This window comes from Hipposideros armiger, unplaced genomic scaffold, assembly GCF_001890085.2.
Source record: "Hipposideros armiger isolate ML-2016 unplaced genomic scaffold, ASM189008v1 scaffold_205, whole genome shotgun sequence".
Lineage (NCBI taxonomy): Eukaryota > Metazoa > Chordata > Mammalia > Chiroptera > Hipposideridae > Hipposideros > Hipposideros armiger.
Genome location: NW_017731555.1, coordinates 1,457,110 through 1,478,389, shown reverse-complemented (window position 1 = coordinate 1,478,389; position 21,280 = coordinate 1,457,110). Strand labels below are relative to the sequence as shown.

Here is a 21,280-nt window from a genome sequence, read left to right as displayed (position 1 = left end):
AAAAAAAAAAATTAATATTTTTCTTTGCAGAAAATAACATAACCCAGTTATTTACTATAGTTTCCAAGATTAATTACTAGACTTTTCTATTTTGGTACAGTTCCCATAGCAGGAATTAATCTATGATCCATAAATTAATCTATGATCCAGGAATTAATCTATGATTTAAATTGTATATAAAGTTCTATGTTTATGTGCCTTTGAGGGATGATGGCACATATCTTCCAAATGCTTATAAGAGATTTATGATCCAAAAGTGCAAGAACTGTGGTTGTGAGTGGCTCTGTGGCAATACTCAAATGCCCCCAAAACAGCCAATTAAGTATACATACGGTCCAGGCGCATGGATTCCCAGCCCTGAGGTTCAGACACTGACTTAAAAATTGCTTCAGCCAGACTCAGCACTCGAAATTCATCTATTCTGACCAACACTGTGCAGATAAAAACTCTAGCCACAATGTTTATCTAACACAACTGCGATTAAAAATCATAACAGGGATGTTGCAGAACATTACAAATTGAATATATCATTATTCTAAAAGAATGACCTGCTTGAGTAAGAAATGTTGAGAGAGAAAAACATGTGACTTGCTTTACTATATATTAAAATAAACCATAAAGCTACAATAATTAGAACAGCATGATATTAGCACCAAAAGAGAGGCATAAATTATAAACAACCTAAAACCCATTAATTGGAGATTTGCTAAAATTATGGAACACTCATATAACAGAACAGTTTTTATCCATTAAGACAAGATACATCTGTATATACATTTGCATGGGAAAATGTCCAAAATATATTGCTAAATGAAAAAAGAAGGTTCAGGGCTGACCCAGTAGCGCATTGGTTAAGAGCTGGCTTGGGAAGACAGCTCTGAGCAGCAGGAACCTGGTTCGGATCCCACATCAGGGCCAGTGACACTGCCCTCTACACCTCAAGATTGTGAACAACAGCTTGACCTGGAGCTGGGCTGCCATGAGTCGCAGGCGATGGCGTAGGCTGCAGCCCCTGCTGCAGTGGGCTGCTGTGAGCTACCGTGTGTGGCGGAAGCCAGCATGAGCGGCCGGCAGCCGGTGTGAGCTGCCAAGAGCCACCGTGAGTGGCCATCCAGAAGCCGGTGACCGATCTGCCTCACCCGGGAAGAGCACAATGATAATACCAACATGGGCCAGTGAAGCAACATCCTCCACAACTAGACTGAAGAACAAAAGTACAGCAACCTGTCTGTTCCCCTTCCCCCGATTCCCCAGCGCTGTTCCCCTTCCCCAATTACCCAATAAAATCTTCTTTTTTTTTTTTAAAGCAGGTTCAGAACACTGGAATAAGGTTAAGAATTATGGATTCTGTAATCAAACAGATTTGGGTACAAGTCCTGGCTCTGCCACTTTAGTAGTGTAACTTTGAGGCAGTTCCTTAACCTCTCTAAGTCTGTTTCTGTAAAATTAGGATAATAACTCCAATTAAAAATATAGTAATTGTGAGAATTAAATGAGAAAAGACATGTAAAGTAACTGCCACAGTTCCAGGCACATAGTAAATGCTCAATAGATATTAACTGTCATTATTTATGGCAGAATGTATTGTGATTCCATTTGTGGCTTTGAAGCTATATGTAATATATTTAAATAAAAATGTATTCAAATAATGAAACTGGATAGATGCCACATTAAATTGTTAGCAACAGAAATCTCTAGAAGATTGGATTCCACAGACTCTCCCTTTCTGCATTCTTTTTAAAAACTACAACGCTGTTTTTATTTTTAACCAGGATAAATTATAATACAATAGGATAAAAAATAAAGGTATATTATATTCACAGGGTGAGGGAGAAGGGAGGACATTATTCTCTGGCTACCATCTGTAATCCTAAAATTTGATAGCTAAATGGATAGACTTGGCAATTTATCAAGGTGACTCACTCTTATTCTATAATAATTATAGCCTCCAAGCCTGATGCTTCCCTCTAGCCAAACCTACTACCCTAATGCCTGATGCTGACACCCAGATGAGCTGACCTATGCTGGTTGGGTGGCTTTAACACACCAGCCAGCAATGCACTCAGACCAGAAGGAGGCAAGAACTCCAGCTCAAAATAGTCTGGCTGGAAGTCCACTGACACAGCTTCCTTCTGCTCCAACCCGGAGTATCCCCTTTAAATATTCCCAATCTGGGCTTTCTCTCACGAAAGAGACCTCCATTGTATCTTCTAACCTGACATTTAAGATCTGCCTGAATCAGAATACTAAGCATTTGTTGCTCTACTAGATGAATGCTGTTGTTTATGGGGACCAGAGTACTGATCCCTGACTACCATCTTTCTACACACTTCAGTGACTAAAACTCCCAGAAGAGAATCAGGCGACAAAGGAGCAAACTAAAACAACTGGCAGCAGTGCTCTGCCTGGGTGGGTAGGTGGGTGTGTATAAAGGGGATGTCCTCTAAGAATCGATACAATAAGTTACTTTCTGCAATAATCTGAGTAGAACGCATATGGCAGGTTTGGGTTTTCAGCTATGTGGCTCACTGCAGTAAAGACTGAGAACTTAGCATAGCAGTGCTCCCGGCCCCAGGCAGCTATAATGTTGACAATGGGGATGAAGACCAATTCATTCTTGAGGTACAGATCTCAGCAGAGGATGTGACCATTACTAAGGAAAAGAAGGCAACTGTCCCTATGATTCCTGTAAATAAGTCTGAGTGGATTTCACCATGTTCAAGGAAGGACAAGGAGGGATGAGTTCATAAATCTGATTTTAATAAAAAAGGCTACTGAATAAAGAGAGTAATAAGGAAGAACATGATCACACACACAAACTTCTAAATGAATTATCTGGCATACCTGGCAGAATACAGAAAGATAAAGCATCTATGAAACAGGAGCATGAGGTCATGAAAAGTACAGGGTAAGGTTAGAAAAAATAGATGTGATGTCAAGAAAATTGACAAACTAAGATTTTTAAGGAAACCAAAATCAAAGAAGGAAAATAAAAATCCAAATTGGAAATTTAACTGATATGGCAGATACTGGTATGGAGGTCCAACCTGAGAAGGGGTTACACCGAATGAAGTATATTCACAATGTTATGCAACCACCTCCTCTATCTACTTCCAAAACATTTCCATCACCCCATAATAAAACCCCATGCTCAATAAGCAATTTCTCGGGCCAGCCGAGTGGCTCAGCTGGTTAAGAGCTCGCTTGGGAGCACCAGCTCTGAGCAGCAGGGCCGCAGTTCGGATCCCACATTAGGGCCAGTGACACTGCCCTCTACAGCTAAGATGATGAACAACAGCTCAACCTGGAGCTGGGCTGCTGTGTGTCGCCGGCGAAGGTAGGCTGCAGCAGGGCTGAAGTGGGCTGCTGTGAGCTATATGAGTGGCTGGCCGCCAACGTGAGCAGTTGGTAGCCGGTGTGAGCTACTGTGAGCAGCCGAACAATGACCGGGCGACTGATTGCCTCACCCGGAAAGAGCACAATGATCATACAACATGGGCCAGTGAAGCGACGTCCTCTACAACTAGACTGAAGAACAAAACAGCAATTTGTCTACCTGTCTGTTCCCCTTCCCTGATTCCCCAATGCTGCTCTCCTCCCCCCAATTCCCCAATAAAATCTTTAAAAAAAAAAAGCACAATTTCTCCCCATTCTCCCCTCCCCCTAACTCCTGGCAACTACCAATCTATAGTTCTGTATCTATCAATTTACATATTCTAGATATTCCACACATATGGAATCATACAATATGTGACCTTCGTGTCTGCATAACGTTTTCAAGGTTGATCCACATTTAGTACCAGTACTCATTTATTTTTTTAAGGCTGAATAATGTTCTATTGTATGTATATATTACAATTGGTTTATCTATTCATCCCTATAGACATTTGGGCTGTTTTCACCTTCTGGCTACTGTAAATAGTGCTGCTATGAACACGCACGTACATATATTTACTTGAGTACCTGTTTTCAGTTCTTTTGGAAATATCAATCCAGGCCTGGAACTGTTTGGTCATATGGTAATCCTACATTTAACTATTTGAGAAACCACCAAACACTTTGTCTTTCAAACTGAGGATTGTAACACTTTTACTCCATTACTGTTCCCCTCATCTACTGTGCTATTATTGTTATGTATCTTAACTGTATCTCTATACATTAAAATCATAAGATATTTTTATTTTTTGTTTTACTTTTTATTTTGAAATAATTTCAAACTTATAGAAAAGTTACAAAAATAGTATCTCTATACCCAGATTCATTAATTATCACTTTGCTGTATTTGTTTTATCCTTTATCTCTATGTGTATGCGTGTATGTGTATGCATATATATAAAAAAATATAGGCATATTATTATATCCTTATATATACATATTGCCAGAATTCAGTGATGAACTACATATGAGAAATGATGGAAAGCTAGTGTGTCAAAGATGACTATGCTTCCGGTTTGTATAATCTAACATATAGTGATACATTTCATTGAGCTAAGAAATAGTGGAAGAATATCAGGTTTGAGGAAGGGAACACTTGAGTTTGATTTTAGATGTGCTAACTTCAAGATGCCTTTGAGAAATCTGTGAGATGTCAAGTGAGGAATTAAATATACTAGTCTTGAGCTCAGAGGACATATCAGGACTAGGGATACAAATCTGGAAGTTATTTATATTTAAATACTAATTGTAGCAATGGATATGAATATCACACAGGAAGAGAATTGAGAGAAGGGAAGCTAACACTCAACTTTAAGTAATGTCAATATTTCATAGCAACGGTATAAAGAGGATGAGTTTACAAAAGAAAGTGAGAAGCTTCTAGAGAAGTAGGAGGGAAACTAGGAAAATGTGGTTATGAAATCCAAGGGAAGAACAGTCCAAACAATGACTCAAGTGTCCAAGGCTACTGACAAATCATGACGACTGAAAATGTACACTGGATTTAACAATGCAAAAGTCACCGTTATCCCTGGAGAAATCTGTTTGAGTATGATGGGCAGATAAACCAGAGAGACTGGATTAGTTATTAGGAGGTGGAAAACTATTTCTTTCAAGAGGTTTTTAAGGAGGGTAGAGAAAACACAGTAATGAAAGGATGAGGAGTGTGGTATTCAGGAAGAAGTTTATTTTTTAAATATTAAAAAAAGCCATCTTCAATTAGTTGATGAAAACCATCTAGTTTGAGAGGGACAAGTTGTATATACAAGAAAGAATGGATTATTCGTGATCAAAAACAATTTTGTGAATACAATAAAAACCACTGAATTGAATACTTTAAAAGGGTGAACTTTATGATATGTGAATTTATCTCAATAAAGACACTTAAAAGCAACCCAGGGGAAAAAAGTAGAGAGGACTGATAGTGCTAGGTTACTGAAAAGTTAGGAAGTGGTAAGATCTGAAGAACTGGAATAACTAGCTACAGATAAGTGGAGTGAATAAGTAGCCTTTAGATTTTGCTAGTGGAAAACAGAGAATTCCTGCCTGATGACTTTTATTTTGACCTTTGGAGTTGGAGGCAAGGTCATCTGTTGAGGGTAAGGATGGATGAAAGTAGGGAGTGGGCATATATGAGAGGTTTGAGGGAGGAGAGAAGCAACTGCAGCAGAGAGTAGGACAGCAAATAGCAAAGCTAGATATAGCTGAGGGCCCACTTGAGGTTGGTAATAATGAGTTTATGGGATACTAATGTCCTATTTTTAATTTTCTCCACCTGTGTTTGGTTGGCTATAGGCAAGGAGAAAGTGGGCAGTTGGGAATATCCAGGAAAATATGCCTATAGCATATGCACCATAATGTTAGTTCTTATATGAGTGCATTCCCCTCAGGGTGGATATGAAGTGATGGGTCTAAAGTAGTCTGGCCTCAAAGGAATCTAATCCTCATGACCCTGGCGCCAAACACAATACATTCTTTTGTGTTAGTCTGGAAGTCTTAAACAGTTTTGCACTTCCTAACTGCCGTCCTCATGGTGCTTTACTCCCATTACTCTCCTAAAGAAATCTGACTCAGTTCACAGGTTCTGCTGATGAGACAGTCCTACCCAGAACAGTCTCCTTGTCAGAGCTGGTGAGCACTTGTCCAATGAAGTCATCTCATGAAGAAAATGGAAAGAAGAAAACCAAAAAAAAAAAACTCTGCCAAAATGGGAATAAACTTAGACAATTAGATGCTTGCTCTCAGGAATCAAAATTAGGAAATACCATAATTGGAGACATAAACTGAAAGCATACACTGAAAGAACACAAGATAGAATAAATTACATGACGTGATAAATAAGCTAATTGTAGTAAGCAGAAATTACGAAGCAGCAGAAATCAGGGATAAAAGCAATATATAAAACAGCAGATGAAGTCTAGTGGCAGCAGAAAAAAAAAGTAAGTAGAATTCTAGTGAAGCAGATATGAAGAACATCTGAGTTTCCCGAATGGCAGAGCACCAGCAAAGATGTGTATTATTCACAATAGCATAGACTTCTGCTGAATTCTGGGGATGATTTACAATTTAACTCCAAAAGGCCTGGCTATACCACACTTAGTGCTCTTGGATATTTTTGGATTTCCATTTCTCTTCTTGCCTTGAATTTTAAAAATAAAAATCAATTTCTTGAAATGGCCTAAGCTGAGTCTCTGTTCCTTACAACTCAAAGACCCCAATTAAAAAATACAATGAAACTTCTGAGATTCAATAACAAGGTTTTTACCTCTAGTGGATCATACCTATTTGTTCACACAATGTGTACTATCAAGTGAGAAGTGAAATATTTCCCCCTAAATCCTTAAAAAAACAACAACAATGATTTGCTTAAAATAATGACTATAAACTAAGTAAAATATCTTCTGCAGTGTTAAGATGACCACTATATTAATCCTGGTCATTCTTCTCATCCCAGTTCAAGAGAAAGAAGACACTTTACCTCAATCCTTCCACTAGCCTAAGAGCACATTGTCGAAAACTCCTCATTTATGCTGAGAATAATTAGAATGATAATCATTTCTCCAGGGCCCATGAAGTAGTCCTACCTGCCACAGTTTGACTCCCACATTGGCACTGCCACATCAAATAAGCAACCTGTCAGTTTTATTTTGAAAATTGTATAACCCTTTTCCTAACTTTTTGTATAATATAGACTCAAATAATGAACTGAATTTCTGGTTCTTGGACTTTTAAACGGTCTGCTATATTTAATAAATATTTCTAACTTTGGGGGTTCATTTCCATAAATTTCTTTTATAAAAGCAATAAAATCAAAGCAGAAAAACATTTAATGTGGAAGCATCCATGACTACCTCCCTAACCCACGATTATCACTTAATATTTCCTTCTAGACTATTTTCAATGGAGATTTCTTCAAGTATTATAACCACAATGTACTTGTACAACAATGTTCATAACAGTATTACTCACAATAGCCAAAATGTAAAAACAACCCAAATGTCCACAAAAGTGGTATATACATATATCATTCAGCTTTAAAAAGGAATGAAATTCTGATACATACTACAATGTGGATGAACCTTGAAAACATCATGCTAAATGAAATAAGCCACATACAAAAAAGACAAAAATTGTATGATTCCACTTGTATGAGGTGCCTAGAATAGGCAAATTCAAAGACAAAGAAAGTATCATAGAGATTACCAGGGACTGGGAGGAGGAGGAAATGGGGAGTTGTTATTTAAAGGACACAGAGTTTCCATTTGGAAATGGATAGTGGTGATGGTTGTACAACACTGTGAATGTAATTAATGCCACTAAATTGTACATTTAAAATGGTTAAAGTGGTAAATTTTATGTTATGTATAGTCTGCCACAATAAAAACATTTTTTTTAAAGAGTAGGAAACTGCTGCTTTAGGCTATGTCTTAAAGGATGATTAAGAAACGGGGATGGAGGAGCAGCAAAAGGGGAGAATTCTAGTAAATGAACCCATGTGAAACCAAAATGCTTAGTTCACGGTCAGGAGAGTTGACAAAATATAGGGTAGGCAAGACCAAATCACAGAGAAACTTGTGAGCCATGGACTTTATGTTGGCAGTATCTTATAGGAAGATGATGAAGTATTTTAATCAAGGGAATAACATAATTAGAGCTGCATTTTACATTTGTGGAAAAGAAGAGCAATAATGCTAAAGTAAAGAAATCAGTTAAACTGCAAAAATTAGTTAATAATAAATGATGCCCAAACTAAGTAAGTCATGAAAATGAGGAAGGAAGAGATATAGGGAAAAAATCAGAAGATAAAATCAGTGGTATAGGATATAAATGGTAGAGAGAGGAGTCAAAGATACTGGTTCTCAGTTCAAACAATTTGGTTCCATTAACCAAGCTAGAGACTATGAGGACAGAATACTGGGGGTGGTGGATAGGGGGACAATATATACAGTTTATCCTCACCAAGTACTTTTAGTATCTTGTCTTTTTAGAAATAATCTTTAAGTCACGTAAGAATAGTTCTGGAAGGATACATAAGAATTTAAAGAAAATGGTGAATGAGGAGACAGAGGGGGAGAATGAACTACGTTTTTACAGTATAACTCTTGAATCTTTTGATTTTCATTGAAAAACTTATCTACCACATATTAAAATATTTTAAACAATTTTTTTAAAGTTATGGGAAAATCAACTTTAAAATTAGGTGCTATAAGAATGAGAAGAAATCTAATAGCTATATGTTTTGGGGGACATTAATTAACTCAGAAATATTGACAGGAAAAAAATTTATTAATTAGTTCTGGTGGCCTTCATCAATTGTTTCATTAAATAACTTAATTCTATAAATATTTTAAGTATGATGATTTCTAAATAATTAAGCAATACAAATGAATTGTTCCTTAAAGCTTTCTACCTTCATTTTCCAAATTTTGTCTTTCCATATGAAATGTATACACACTTAAATAGATTTAATATCATGTTGCTCTTGATGCCTTGGTGTTACTGCTATGACTTGAACTTTGTCCTCCAAAAAGATATGAAGCCCTAACCCCTGGTACTCAGATTGTGACCTTATTTGGGAAATAGGATGAAGCCACACTGGAGTAGGGTAGGCCCTTAATCCAATTATGATGGTTTCCTTAGAAGAGGGAAATTTGGATGGAGACACAGAGAGAAGATGGCTATATGATGATGGAGACATGATGATGATGGGGTTACAGTGCCACAAACCACGGAACATGTGGGGCTACCAGAAGCTGAAGAGCCAAGAAAGGGTTCTCCCCTAGAGGATCGGAGGGAGCATGGCCCTGCCCACACCTTGATGTCAGACTTCTAGTATCCAGAACTGTGAAAGGATACATTTCTATTGTTTTAGCCAGTTTGTGGTACTTATTATGGGAGCCCTACGAAACTAATACACTTGGCTGTTAATACCAATAGGAAATGTTTATCTCACTCTTGCCTTCTTTAGTGCCTCAGTTTTATCACAGACCGCAAGACCCGCTATAAAAGGTATATTTATGGCAGAATTTGTCAACCTTACACTTAGAAAAGATTCTGATTTAGCATTTAAAAGTTGGTTCATGTTTAATGCTAGACTATATCTAATCCAAGTTTTTCCGGCTTATTCACATTAAAATACAAATGACATCCAAATTTAGAAAATGTAAACTTCATAGAAAGACAGGCTTCAATGTTGAATTTCTAAACAATTATCCAGAAAATTAAGACACACTTGAATGAATATTAAGGAATAATGAGGTAAATACCTAGTAAACAAAATGATATACCTATTTTTCTTATAATTTTCAAGTAGCTATCTATTTTATAGCCTAGGATCTATGTCCAATTAAAGTCCCTGGTTCTGTTAGCCAAGATTACAAAGAAAAACTGAAAACAAGAAGCCAATCACATTTTATACGTTTAGGCCAACTGTTACGGAATATAAGGAAACATTTCTTTTTTAGAAACTCCCCTATAAGAACTAGTTGATATAATCACATAGGTAGCCTCTTCGTATTGGGAAAACTAAAGATAAATCAGAAGAAAAAATATAAACCACTGCCAAATTAAACTTGTGATCCTAAAGAACAGTCTAAAATAAACACAATGATTAGGGCAAAAAATTTAAATGCACAATAGGCATGCAGCAGACTGTCGGTGCCTGCCCATGTCCCCTTTGCCCTCCTTACAGGTCCGGCAGATGCTGATGGCTTCTTACTCTAAGCGTCTGTAACTGCCTAAGCACTATGCTCAGACCACACAGACATCAGGTGCCAGGGAGTTAACACTCCTAAGAGCAGCCCATAACCAATGACTGATGACAATTACCTCAGCTTCCTCACCTTTCCAGTAGAAAAACTACAAGATACTTTCTACACTGTCTTCCAGAGGTCCCTAGCAGGACTGAGCCCCAGTTGCTCAGGACTTCCACCTGCTTGCTCATTTACCTACTTTGTTTTGGTTTCCTTCCCTTCCCTACTCCCTGATGTGTGTGCTTCCTGAGATAGCGCCCAAGGAAACTACCTGCACTCCAATCCCTGCTTCTGAAAAACCCCAACCTAAGACCTAAACCTAAGTTCAGATTAAAAGGCAGAGTCTCATATGTGACTCAAAATGGCTTTGCAGCTCAAAATGGCAGTCCTGAGAAAACTCATAAGGAGTTTTTTCTTAATCTTTATTTATAAATGACCTTCCCTATATAATTTTTCAGGTTAGTGAAGATGGAAATGACCCTAAAGCCTATGACTTCTCGTGTGTGCATCTCTTCCAGCTGCACATCTCCTACCATATTCCTTTTCCAAGTTCACTCAGAAACTTCAAAACTCTTTCTCCAATGCAAAGCTAAAATTATAATTTAATAGGAAATAGTTGAAATAACCACGATGTTAAGAGAAGTAAAATAACTTGGGCTTTCCTCCTCTAGACAATCAGGGAAATCAGCTGCACAACACAGGTTTCCGTGTTCCAAGATCAGGCACTTTTGACCATAATTTATTAATAGTGTGCTTAAGTTTAGGGGTTAATTCTGTCGTTGATTTCTTCCTTAATAGTGTAGAGCTCCCTAATCAACTGTGAGTTTTCCAAACTTAAATGAGAAAATTAAAAATAAACACAGGTATTAAAAATACATGAAAAGTTAAAAAGAAAATACTGCCTTTGACAAAAAAGCAAAAAGAGCAAAAGCAGTTTATGGAAGATGTTAATAAGTGGGAAAATATATAATTAAGGCATTGTATGTTTAAAGTAAAAGACAATTTGCTCATATTTAAACTAAAAGCTTCACAACTGATTTTGAAACATTATAAATTTACTAAATTGTTCACTACAGTGTAATAGAAAATGCAGTGAATATTAAATACAATGACATGTTTTCACTTCATAAAAGATTAAACTTATCTGTCTACTTTAATAGTGCGTTCATTTACTCAACCCCTATGGAAGATAATTCCCTGTATAAATTACTTCTACAAATCCACAAAACTCATATATTCAGTCATTTCTCTAAATCCAGTAAGTTTTCCATCACAAAACCACAGTTCTCTAACACTAAAACTTGAAGATATATATAGTAACCATATAAGCACTCAATATTATTGCTAAATATGGCTTTTTAGGAACACTTCAAATAGCCTATCATCATGCTTTGTTGCCAAAAGAAAATGAAGTTTCTCAACAATTTTTAGCAGAAATGATCCTTGAATTCTAAAATTCCATAACAATATTAGATGTTTCATGTGCTTTATTTAAAAAAATTTAATCAAGAAAAATGAACTAAAGTATCTAAAAAAGTTGTAAATTTTTACCTACATATTCAGGTTTTAGTTTTTTATCTCCTCCTCTCACAGCCACTTTTTCTAGTTTATCTATAATGGGCCCAACCATTTCTTCATCTTTAAGCTGAAGCTCTTCGTGTATTATTTCTATATCTCGAATAGGATCTACACTTCCTTCAACATGCGTGATATCATCATCTTCAAAAGCACCTAAAACGAATGAAAAGGAAGCAATTCAATAAACAAATAGTACAGAAGGTCATTATTAGCGTGAGTAAAGATTCCTATAAGTTTAACAATTACACAAATTATTCTGCCTTCTTGCAAGTAGGACAGTATTTTTGTCCTATTTAATAATATTTAGGGCACTAGCAAAAAAACAGTAATTCAAGAGCCTCAACATTCCAAAAACTGATTGAAATAAATAAAATTATTATCTTTACAGAGAGAAAATTATGCTCCAGAGCTACTGGTATTTTCAGGTTTGGTACATTAAGACACTGAACTCCAGGCATGAGAGCCTGAAGTTCTAAACGACACTGTTAGGGTTTCCAAGGGAAACCGGATTTGGGGGAGGGGGTGAAATCATCTGGCAGACCTCTTCCCTGCTTCAATCTACTTTATCACTGTGGTTCTGACGGTGATTAGATAATGAACCACTTAGACACACAATTTACACAGCAGCTAATTTCATCGGCCTGATTTGAGGGTATGGTTTTTAGGGGGCTATCAAAGAAGCAGATGAAGGTGCATTTGTCATATATGAGTGACAACTATTCACACTATCTGAACAAAATGGTGCTGGCCCTTATTAGAAACACATGCTATTATCACATATTTAAAGTGCAGTTGAAGCCATAATTTCAAATTGCCAACTGGAAACATAAGGGTAAAACAACCAGATATTACTGAAGCATGTGTACTGACTTTATGCCCTTTTGAAGACATAATGTGGCAACATAATTCAACTGGGATTTACTCAAATTACTAGATAAAAAACAGTATCACAAAAATGAACAAATACTAAGAAATACTATCAACAGAAAGCAATGATATACCCACAAACAATAAACACATTTCTAAACAAATTAATTTGTAATTTAATTAAAATTACCAATTAGTTTATATTCCCAAAATGAGATGTTTCCAAACATTAAGTATCAATTATTTTAGATAGAGGTACCACAGGAATCATAAAAGACAGTTTGATTGAGTTTGATACGATAAAAACAGTGACTTTAGCATATTCTTACATACCAAAGGCTAAGATATTCTCATTAAAGGTTACAAAGTTTTCTAATATCATTTCCCAGAATTAAAGATAAGTAAGCTGTTTGTATCTCAATGTGGAATTATTCAGTAATAATAATAAAACGTAAGTATATTGTTGAAATTAAAATATATGTATTTAAAATAATACTCAAGAGTATTCTTGGCATACAAATTCATGTCGTATTTTATATAGTGCCAAACTTATATGAACAAAATTAGCATGCAATGGGGAAGTACATTATAGCTTATTAATATGAGACAGAGAGTAAATTAGGTACATTTTAAAAATATTTTAAAAGTACAAAGGAAGTCTCCCCGAAAGCACAATATTGTATATTTCTTGTTATGATTTGAAGCATCTTACACAAATGGCACAATAAAGTAGGAAAATAAAAATAAAAGTAAGTTTCTCGGCAGTTGAAGCAACAAAGGAAACATGGTTGATTCAGTTAAAGAAATAACTTTTTCTGACACTCAGAATGAAAAACATAGCCTATATAGTTGTCTTTATGTAAGGGCCAATGAGTAACTACTATAGTGATGTCCTCAACACCACTCCTACAGTAAATGCATTAGCAGGTTTTAAATGGCAATTTCTTAATTACAACCCTCAATTTTAACCAAGTGGATAATAGAAAAATTGGTAATCACAATTCTCTGGAGGCAAAGAAAAGAAAGTTCTCTGATAACCTGAACTAATCCAAATAGAAAATCAAGAACAAAGATGGGAAATCACTTGTCTATCTTATTACCTTTAAATTATTCTCTAGATTGCACCTTGCCTGGAGTTGGCCAAGGATTAGGTTAGGGAAGGAGTTATGATGGGATCATCCTCAATCCATTACCCCTATTATAAGAATAAAAACTCAAACCATAGACCCCATACACTCTGGATACATTGTTGCTCCTAAGCCTGAAAGTATTATTATTACATTCATTTGTATGTGAGTGGTAACATACTACGGGAAGAACTTAAATTTATCTTTGAAAATAAATATTGCCAAAATTAAGATTAAAATTAAATGAACAGTAAAGTTATCCTTTAAAATTGAATAGCCTTATGAAATGAGACCTGAAATAGGTGTGAAATTAAGCTTACAGAAAATGTGGTGGCCATTTGGGTAATTTCCCATTTCTTAGAACTAAAAAATTACAGATTACTTTCCAAAGACATGTTCTTGAGTCAACAGACTTCACCATACACTTACATTATAGCATTCCTTTACATCGTATCTTTTTTAGCACAAGATTTAGTGGTTAAGAATAAGGGCTTTGAAATCAGACAGGCTTAATGGTCATAAATATCTTAGACAAATCACTGCACCTCTAAGGACCTCATTTTCGCATCTTTAAAATGAAGATGTTTCTACCTCTCAAAGAATGGGTATGATTAAATCAGATAATATATGTAAAGTTCTAAGCAGAGAACCCAACACACAGAACTCCTTCAGTAACTGGGGCATATACTATTTTTTTAAGTAATAGGAATTAGTAATTTAGAAGAAATTCCATGGTAATATACTCAAACATTAATTTTGAGTAATATCATTTCAAGTTACTTAATTCTTCAGAATCGTTTAAAATAAACTTCGTGAGTTTACAGGTTTCTTCCCCCACACACTAATTCTTACTAGTTCACCAGAACATGTGTACCCTAGTCCACGGCCAAAGTTATTTATTTCAACTTTACATTAAGTAAAATAATATCATAATTATTATAATTATCATCACAAACCCCCTTTGGGGAAAACACTACATTAGTAAAGATGACTAGTTTCCATCCATTCCTTCCTTTTCTCTTTCTTCTTTCTTTCTTTCTTTTCTTTCTTTCTTTCTTTCTTTCTTTCTCTCTCTCTCTCTCTCTCTTCCTTCCTCCTTCCCTCCCTCCCTTTCTTTCTATCTTATCTATCTATCTATCTATCTATCTATCTATCTATCATCTATCATGGGTGACTGAAAATAATACTAACTATAGTAAACCCTCATTATTAAATGGTTTCTTATAAGAGAAAATTAACCATAAGCTAACCTCAGACTGGATTACATCACCAAGATTTTTTATGGAGCAATTCTACAATGTTTCCTTTCATAACAAAGCACCTATCTCAAACCTTCTTGACTTCTCTCACACTTGTCAACACTCTTAAAACCTCTTCTTTCCTGCTATCCAGCGGATGACCTTTCTCACTTCACAGGGAAAATGCATGTCATCTTTGGAACACCAAACCCCCATTTTGTTTTTACCCAATCTTTCCTTCTTTCCAGCAGTAAAATGGGAAAACGTTATTTTCTATTATTTATGGCCAATCTCTCTACCATCTCTGCTCTGGATCTTATCTTCTCCCACGGAAATCTGCTCTGCAAACTTCTTTGTATTTCCTGAGACCTGAATCTATTATGCCTCTCTCCTATATCATTCAGAGCATCTCCATTTCCACTGATACTTTCACATCAACACTTAAGGAGGTTTAAGATTCTATATTAAATAAATCATGTCAGTCACCCTTAGACATTAATTCCCATTCCAGCTATGGCTTTCTTTCCTCCAGTTCAGAGCCAAACTTCTTGAAAGAGCTATCTGTACCTGTTCTCTCCACTTCTTCACTTCCCATTTAAAACTTAACCACTGTGGTTTGGAATATGCTTCCATGATGCTATCAGAACTTGATCTCAAAAAGGATACCAATGATTTGCCTTCATGAAGCAAAATCAAATAGCCATTCTGCAGGAATTCTGAATGACCTCTCAGTAGGATCTAACTTGAGGGCATCTAACTTGATATAGGAGTATATAGTCTCTTTCATTGCTTCTTTCTAACCACATTCTCCTGATCTTCTATTTACTCTGAGCATTTCTTTTTGGGCCATTATTTTCTTGCTCTAATTACCCCATAAATGTTGATATCTATTACATTTCTTCTCTTATCCCTTTTGTACAGTCATTAACAGAAGTTCTACCCCAAAACTCCCCTTAATGACTCCAGTATACTTTGAAGTAATAGCAGATAAAATGAACCAAAAAAATCTTTTTAGCTATTATATAAATCATTTCTATTATTAAATCCATTCACTAAGTGAATAAATGCAAAATGTCAATGCTTATGCTAAAGTTGTGCATTTTAAATTTGTACACTTCTTTTACTGAAAGCCAGTCAGTCAGAATACAGATATAATATCTGACTTGGTGAGACACGTTTGACTACCCATATGTATTGCGGATTCTCCATGTTATTTATTTCTTGGTATGATGTGGCAGAAATGAGTTGGCTATTTTCAATTATTATAAGTGGATTGAAGATTGATCAATTTACTCATTCATTGATTCAAAGCTTGTCTTATTTTATAAAGATTTGAATAAAAGGATAAATCTATACTCTACTTAAGATGCTAAATCTAACTGGCAAAGGGCTTCAGAAATAAAAACATCCTTTGGAAATTCAGGAATTCAGTGAACTGCTTTGCAATATTTCTATTTAAATTTAGTCTGTCTTCAGTTTTCAGAAGCAAAGCACCCCTAGCCAGAAGTACAATTAGTTTTAAAAGACATGATGCATTTAAATGTACAGGCTCCAGAGCAGTACTTCATAAACCACTTGATATGGAAACTTTGACATTTCAAATAGCATGTCTAGAGGTTTGCTTTTTTTGTTTTTTGTTTTTAAAGTAAGAGGGTATGTGGTCAAGATGGACCTATTTGACTTACATGTTTTCTATTCTCTACCACTATACAATGCAGAGATAAGGAATTCCTTGGTATATAAACCAATGTAGAAACTGAAATGCCCTCAACACATATGCAAACCACAATATGCCTTGCTAAATACAATTCCTCAGTTAAAAAAAATGCTTGCTTATGAATGTAACAATATGCTAAGTCTTGTGGGAATTAAAAATCAAAGTAATAGGACCTTGGTCTCAATGACTGGACAATCTGGTTGGGAAAATAAATCTAATCTAATAAAGGAGAAAACTCACTAGCAAGGACTTTAAATATAGGTTAAATTAATAATAACTAATCATCAAGGCCCCTTTAAAAATACAGGAAAAAACAGTACAGGGTAAAGAAGATAAAGAAAGGCAAGACAAATAACAGGAAAAAGCATCAGAGAAAAAAAATAAACGCTGAAATAAATAAGGCTTACTGAAGAGCTGACCACTGAGAAATTGTACCGATGCACAGAAGATAAAAATTTACTACATCAGGCAGGGGAGAAGGACAGGAAAGTCCAAATAGCAAGGTAAGTCTGCATCTCATCTGCTAGTCAATAGAGTCAACACAGGTTTTTATGTTAGTGAGTAACAAATGGAAATTAGCATTTTAGAAAGACTAACCAGAAGTAGGGAACCAGCTAAAAGAGAATTGCTATATTCTAAATATGGTGATAAAGTGCACTAGAGCACTGATGGAAGATATAAAGAGGGGTGAATAGTGAGACTTAACTGAAGAAAACAATATCAACTAGTAAAGACAATTAGAGAAAGAGAGAGATAGAGATAGAGATAGAGATAGATAGAGAGAGAGAGAGAGAGAGAGAGAGAGAGAGAGAGAGAGAGATCATGAGAAGGTTTCAAGCAAAAAAAGATCTTTATCCACATTCAAAGCCCAAATCAAGTGTGAAACCAAAAGGTATTCTATAACCAAAGTATAGATTCTAGAAAAAAAGAAGTAATTACTTTTAATATTTAAAATATTATTACAAATATACTGAATCTTAAATTATGGCACCAAAACATCCTGTATGCTACATTATTTCACATTCTTTCCAGTTTGTCCTATGTGGCTAAATAGCCAATGTTTTGAACATTTACGAGTTGTGATCAAAAGATATGATGAATGTTTAAATAAAAAAATATATATATTACAGTAAAAGACACATTGCCATTAATATCCCTCAGAATACTCCCCCTCACTTTCAACACACTTATCCCATTGTTCTTGCCACTTTCTGAAGCAGTTCTGGAAGTCCTCTTTCGTGAGTGTCTTTAGTTGCACTGTCGTGGCTGCTTCGATGTCCTGAATCACTCTGACTTTGGGGAAGAGCCAGAGGTCCTATGGTGCCAGATCAGGTGAATAAGGTGGATAAGGGCACACTATAATGTTTTTATTTGACAGAAATTGCTGTATACCAGAAACAATGTATGACAGAGTGTTGTCATGCTGGAGGATGAAGTAAAGACACTCATGAAAGACGACTTCCAGAACTGCTCCAGACAGTGGCAAGAACGATGGAATACATGTGTTTAAAGCGAGGGGGAATATTTTGAGGTGGATTAATGGCAATGTGTTTTTAACTGTGATAAATTTTTTAAATTTAAACATTCACCGTATCTTTTGATCACACTTCGTATATTCTAATCCAGAGTCCCACCAAAATCACTAAAAGGTTAGAGGTCACATTCCTAAACTAGTAAAAGACAAATTCTTCAATACAATATTAGAAAACAAGGATATCCTGCTCAAAAATATCTTTATCTTTGCAAATTTCTGATCCATTCTTCAAAGTAAAGTCCTATTTTGTGTCAGAACAATAATTCCCAACTTCTTTATAATTCTATAGCTCACTAATATTTAAAGAGAAGAGCACTAAATTTGTATTGGCAATTCACTTAACAGTTATAGCTTTATTCATAACTGAAAATGCCAATTCCAATTTACTTTCCATAAATGACATGACAAAATTTTTTTACTGTATGGGAGGAAGAGTGGTTTAAAAAGGGAGTTAAAGCTGTTTATTCCATATTCCAAATGCTCTGATTTAGAAGTATAGTTTAAGTCCAGGTTTACAGATGCACTTTAAAACTCTAGTCTTAATCTACATAAAGCCCCTTCTCATCTTGATAATAAAAGCGATTTGAGCAAAAATAGAATCTAATTCATAGCTGGACCTCAGCTTGTATAATTTTTTTATCTTTGTATTAAATAAAATGTGCAGATTTAACTACTTTCCTTAAGTTAAAAAGGAGAAAGGCACCTCATTTTATTATATTTACTTCAAAAACCAATTTGCCTTCTTAAAAATATCAGGGAACAAGGCACATTTTGGAACACAGAAAAGAACTAATAAATCATTCTGCTAACAAAATTCTGCTAAAAAGGATGTAGGTTTAAGTCTCTAAGCTTTCAGAGTTTGAAGCAAATGAAAATGGTTGTATCAATCAAATTTTAATTACTTTAAGTGGATATATTTATAGGCCTCTGGAAAAATAAAATATTTTGTAAACATATAAAAATGGAAATAATTGGTCTAGTAATGTAAACTGTTAATTATTCGATGCAATAGCATAAATGGAAGAGCATAAGTAGACTTGGTGGGTTGTACTTATTTACAAGAACGAATCAATCAAAAGTAGCCTTTAAAGTCTTTATTTAACCTTCATTTTCCAGGGAAAACCTATTATTTGAGATATAGCTAAAGCCCCAAAATAACCCAGTCTATGCCACAGGCTAATTGTTCAATGCTGGAATAAAAAATAGAACTATGGGTTGCCTGAAGAATTTGCTTTTGCTTTGCTTCTCTTCCAGAGCTTTCCCTTCCTCCTCGCTCATTTAGGAAAAGGCTCCAAAACTAAATCCTGACCAAGAGGAAAACTACCATCCCTCTGACATATTCAAAAATTGAACGAGGTTTTCAGAAAGTTTAGTAAAATAAAATGCACATGTGGCTCACTTTGAGGGACAAAGCTAAAAGAAATTATAAGTGATTCATGCAGGACATTTACACAAAGGAGTTAACTTACACGGAAGCAATCAAGCAATGCTAGAAGCAAAAAATCCTTCCCAATCTTGAGAGATATAGATATCTAGTATAAGAGAGAATAATAAAGTGGGCCAGCCAGGTGCTGAGAAAACTTAAACATTTTTATTTATTATTTTCTCTTACCTTTAAGACTTCATATAAATTTAAAATAATATGCTTTTAAGCAGTGACTCAAAAACAAAACATTAAGTAGGAAGGATGAGATGAACAAAGAGAAAAAAAGATGCAGGTATAAAGACATAAAAACATTAAAATGGAGCTTGTATTAGTGTAACAGCAAGCAAAAAAAAATCTTTTTGTTATTACTGACACCACCTAATGGATTAGAAACAACACATTACAATATCATAAAATATAATTCTTTTAAATATACGGAACACAGAAAAGTCTTCCTATCATTACTGGTTATATTTAAATAATTAGACATCCACACCATGAAGGAATCCTTAAAGTCACTTAAAAGTTAAGAATAATAACCCAGAGTCAACACCTGTACTTAGTTATACTCAATTGCTCAAGGGTTTCACATTTTTAGTTGCTGCAACATATCAACTCTTTCCAAAGAAGTAGGCAGAAAAGGAGTACCTTAATGAGAATTAGCATTAATCTCTCAACAAGATTTTAATTTATTATATTCTATATAACAGATAATACCTTAAATGCAGAAAAGACAAATTTAATCAATGATATGTTGAATATTTATTGAGATTCTGCTCTATTTCTAATGCTGAGCTAGCTGCTTTGGCTGTATTTAACCTTCCCAAAACCCATCTCACTAACTTCCTTACTTCTAAAACATTACTTACCCTTCTACCAGTAGAAACAGCCCTTTGTAAACTGACCTCGTCCACCCTCACTCTCCACAAATCCTCAGCTCAAGTCAAACTCTTCATATTCACTAAGACTGAAAGTTCTTCATATTCAATTGTCACTATATTTTTGCCCATTCCCTTCCTCAGACCTCAAAGATACATATCCTTACGAATTACATCCGTCCCTAAAATGTATAGCTTAATTTCCTCTCATCTACAAGGCAATTCTGGAGCAGTCTAGGTCTAAGAGATCTCTACTATTCCTGAGTCATAAGAGGAGTTTTAGAGACTTGTTTGAAATAAAGTACAGTAAAATTGATGGTTTAATATATTACACTAAATATGGCTCCGGGGAAAATCCATTTATAAACCTTTTTAAGAAGCAATGTAAAGGGGAGGGAATGCAAAGAGAAATTAATTAGAATTTTATCTTTATTACAAATACTGTAAGAAATAAATCATGGAGCCATGTGAACTCTCCGTCATTGAAGAAATCAACAGCAAATCAGAGCTTTATTTTTTTCTAATGTTGGTGCCCATTAATATCCCCTCTTTTAATCAAACTCACCCACTCTCAATGCTTTCATTTTACATTTTCTTTTTTTAAAGATTTTTATTGGGGAATTGGGGGATGGGTACAGTGCTGGGGGATTGGGGGAAGGGGAACAGACAAGTTGCTGTCCTTTTGTTCTTCAGTCTAGTTGTGGAGGACGTTGCTTCACTGGCCCAAG

At 35.2% G+C, this 21,280-nt stretch overlaps 1 protein-coding gene across 1 annotated transcript in view; it reads right to left on the bottom strand.

Moving 5' to 3' along the window:
- OLA1 (Obg like ATPase 1) overlaps positions 1-21,280 on the bottom strand; it is a 160,964-nt gene that overhangs the window by 49,675 nt on the left and 90,009 nt on the right. The window contains exon 5 of the mRNA XM_019653735.1: positions 11,743-11,918. Coding sequence (XP_019509280.1) covers positions 11,743-11,918 — 176 coding nt within the window. The remainder of the gene's footprint in view (positions 1-11,742; positions 11,919-21,280) is intronic.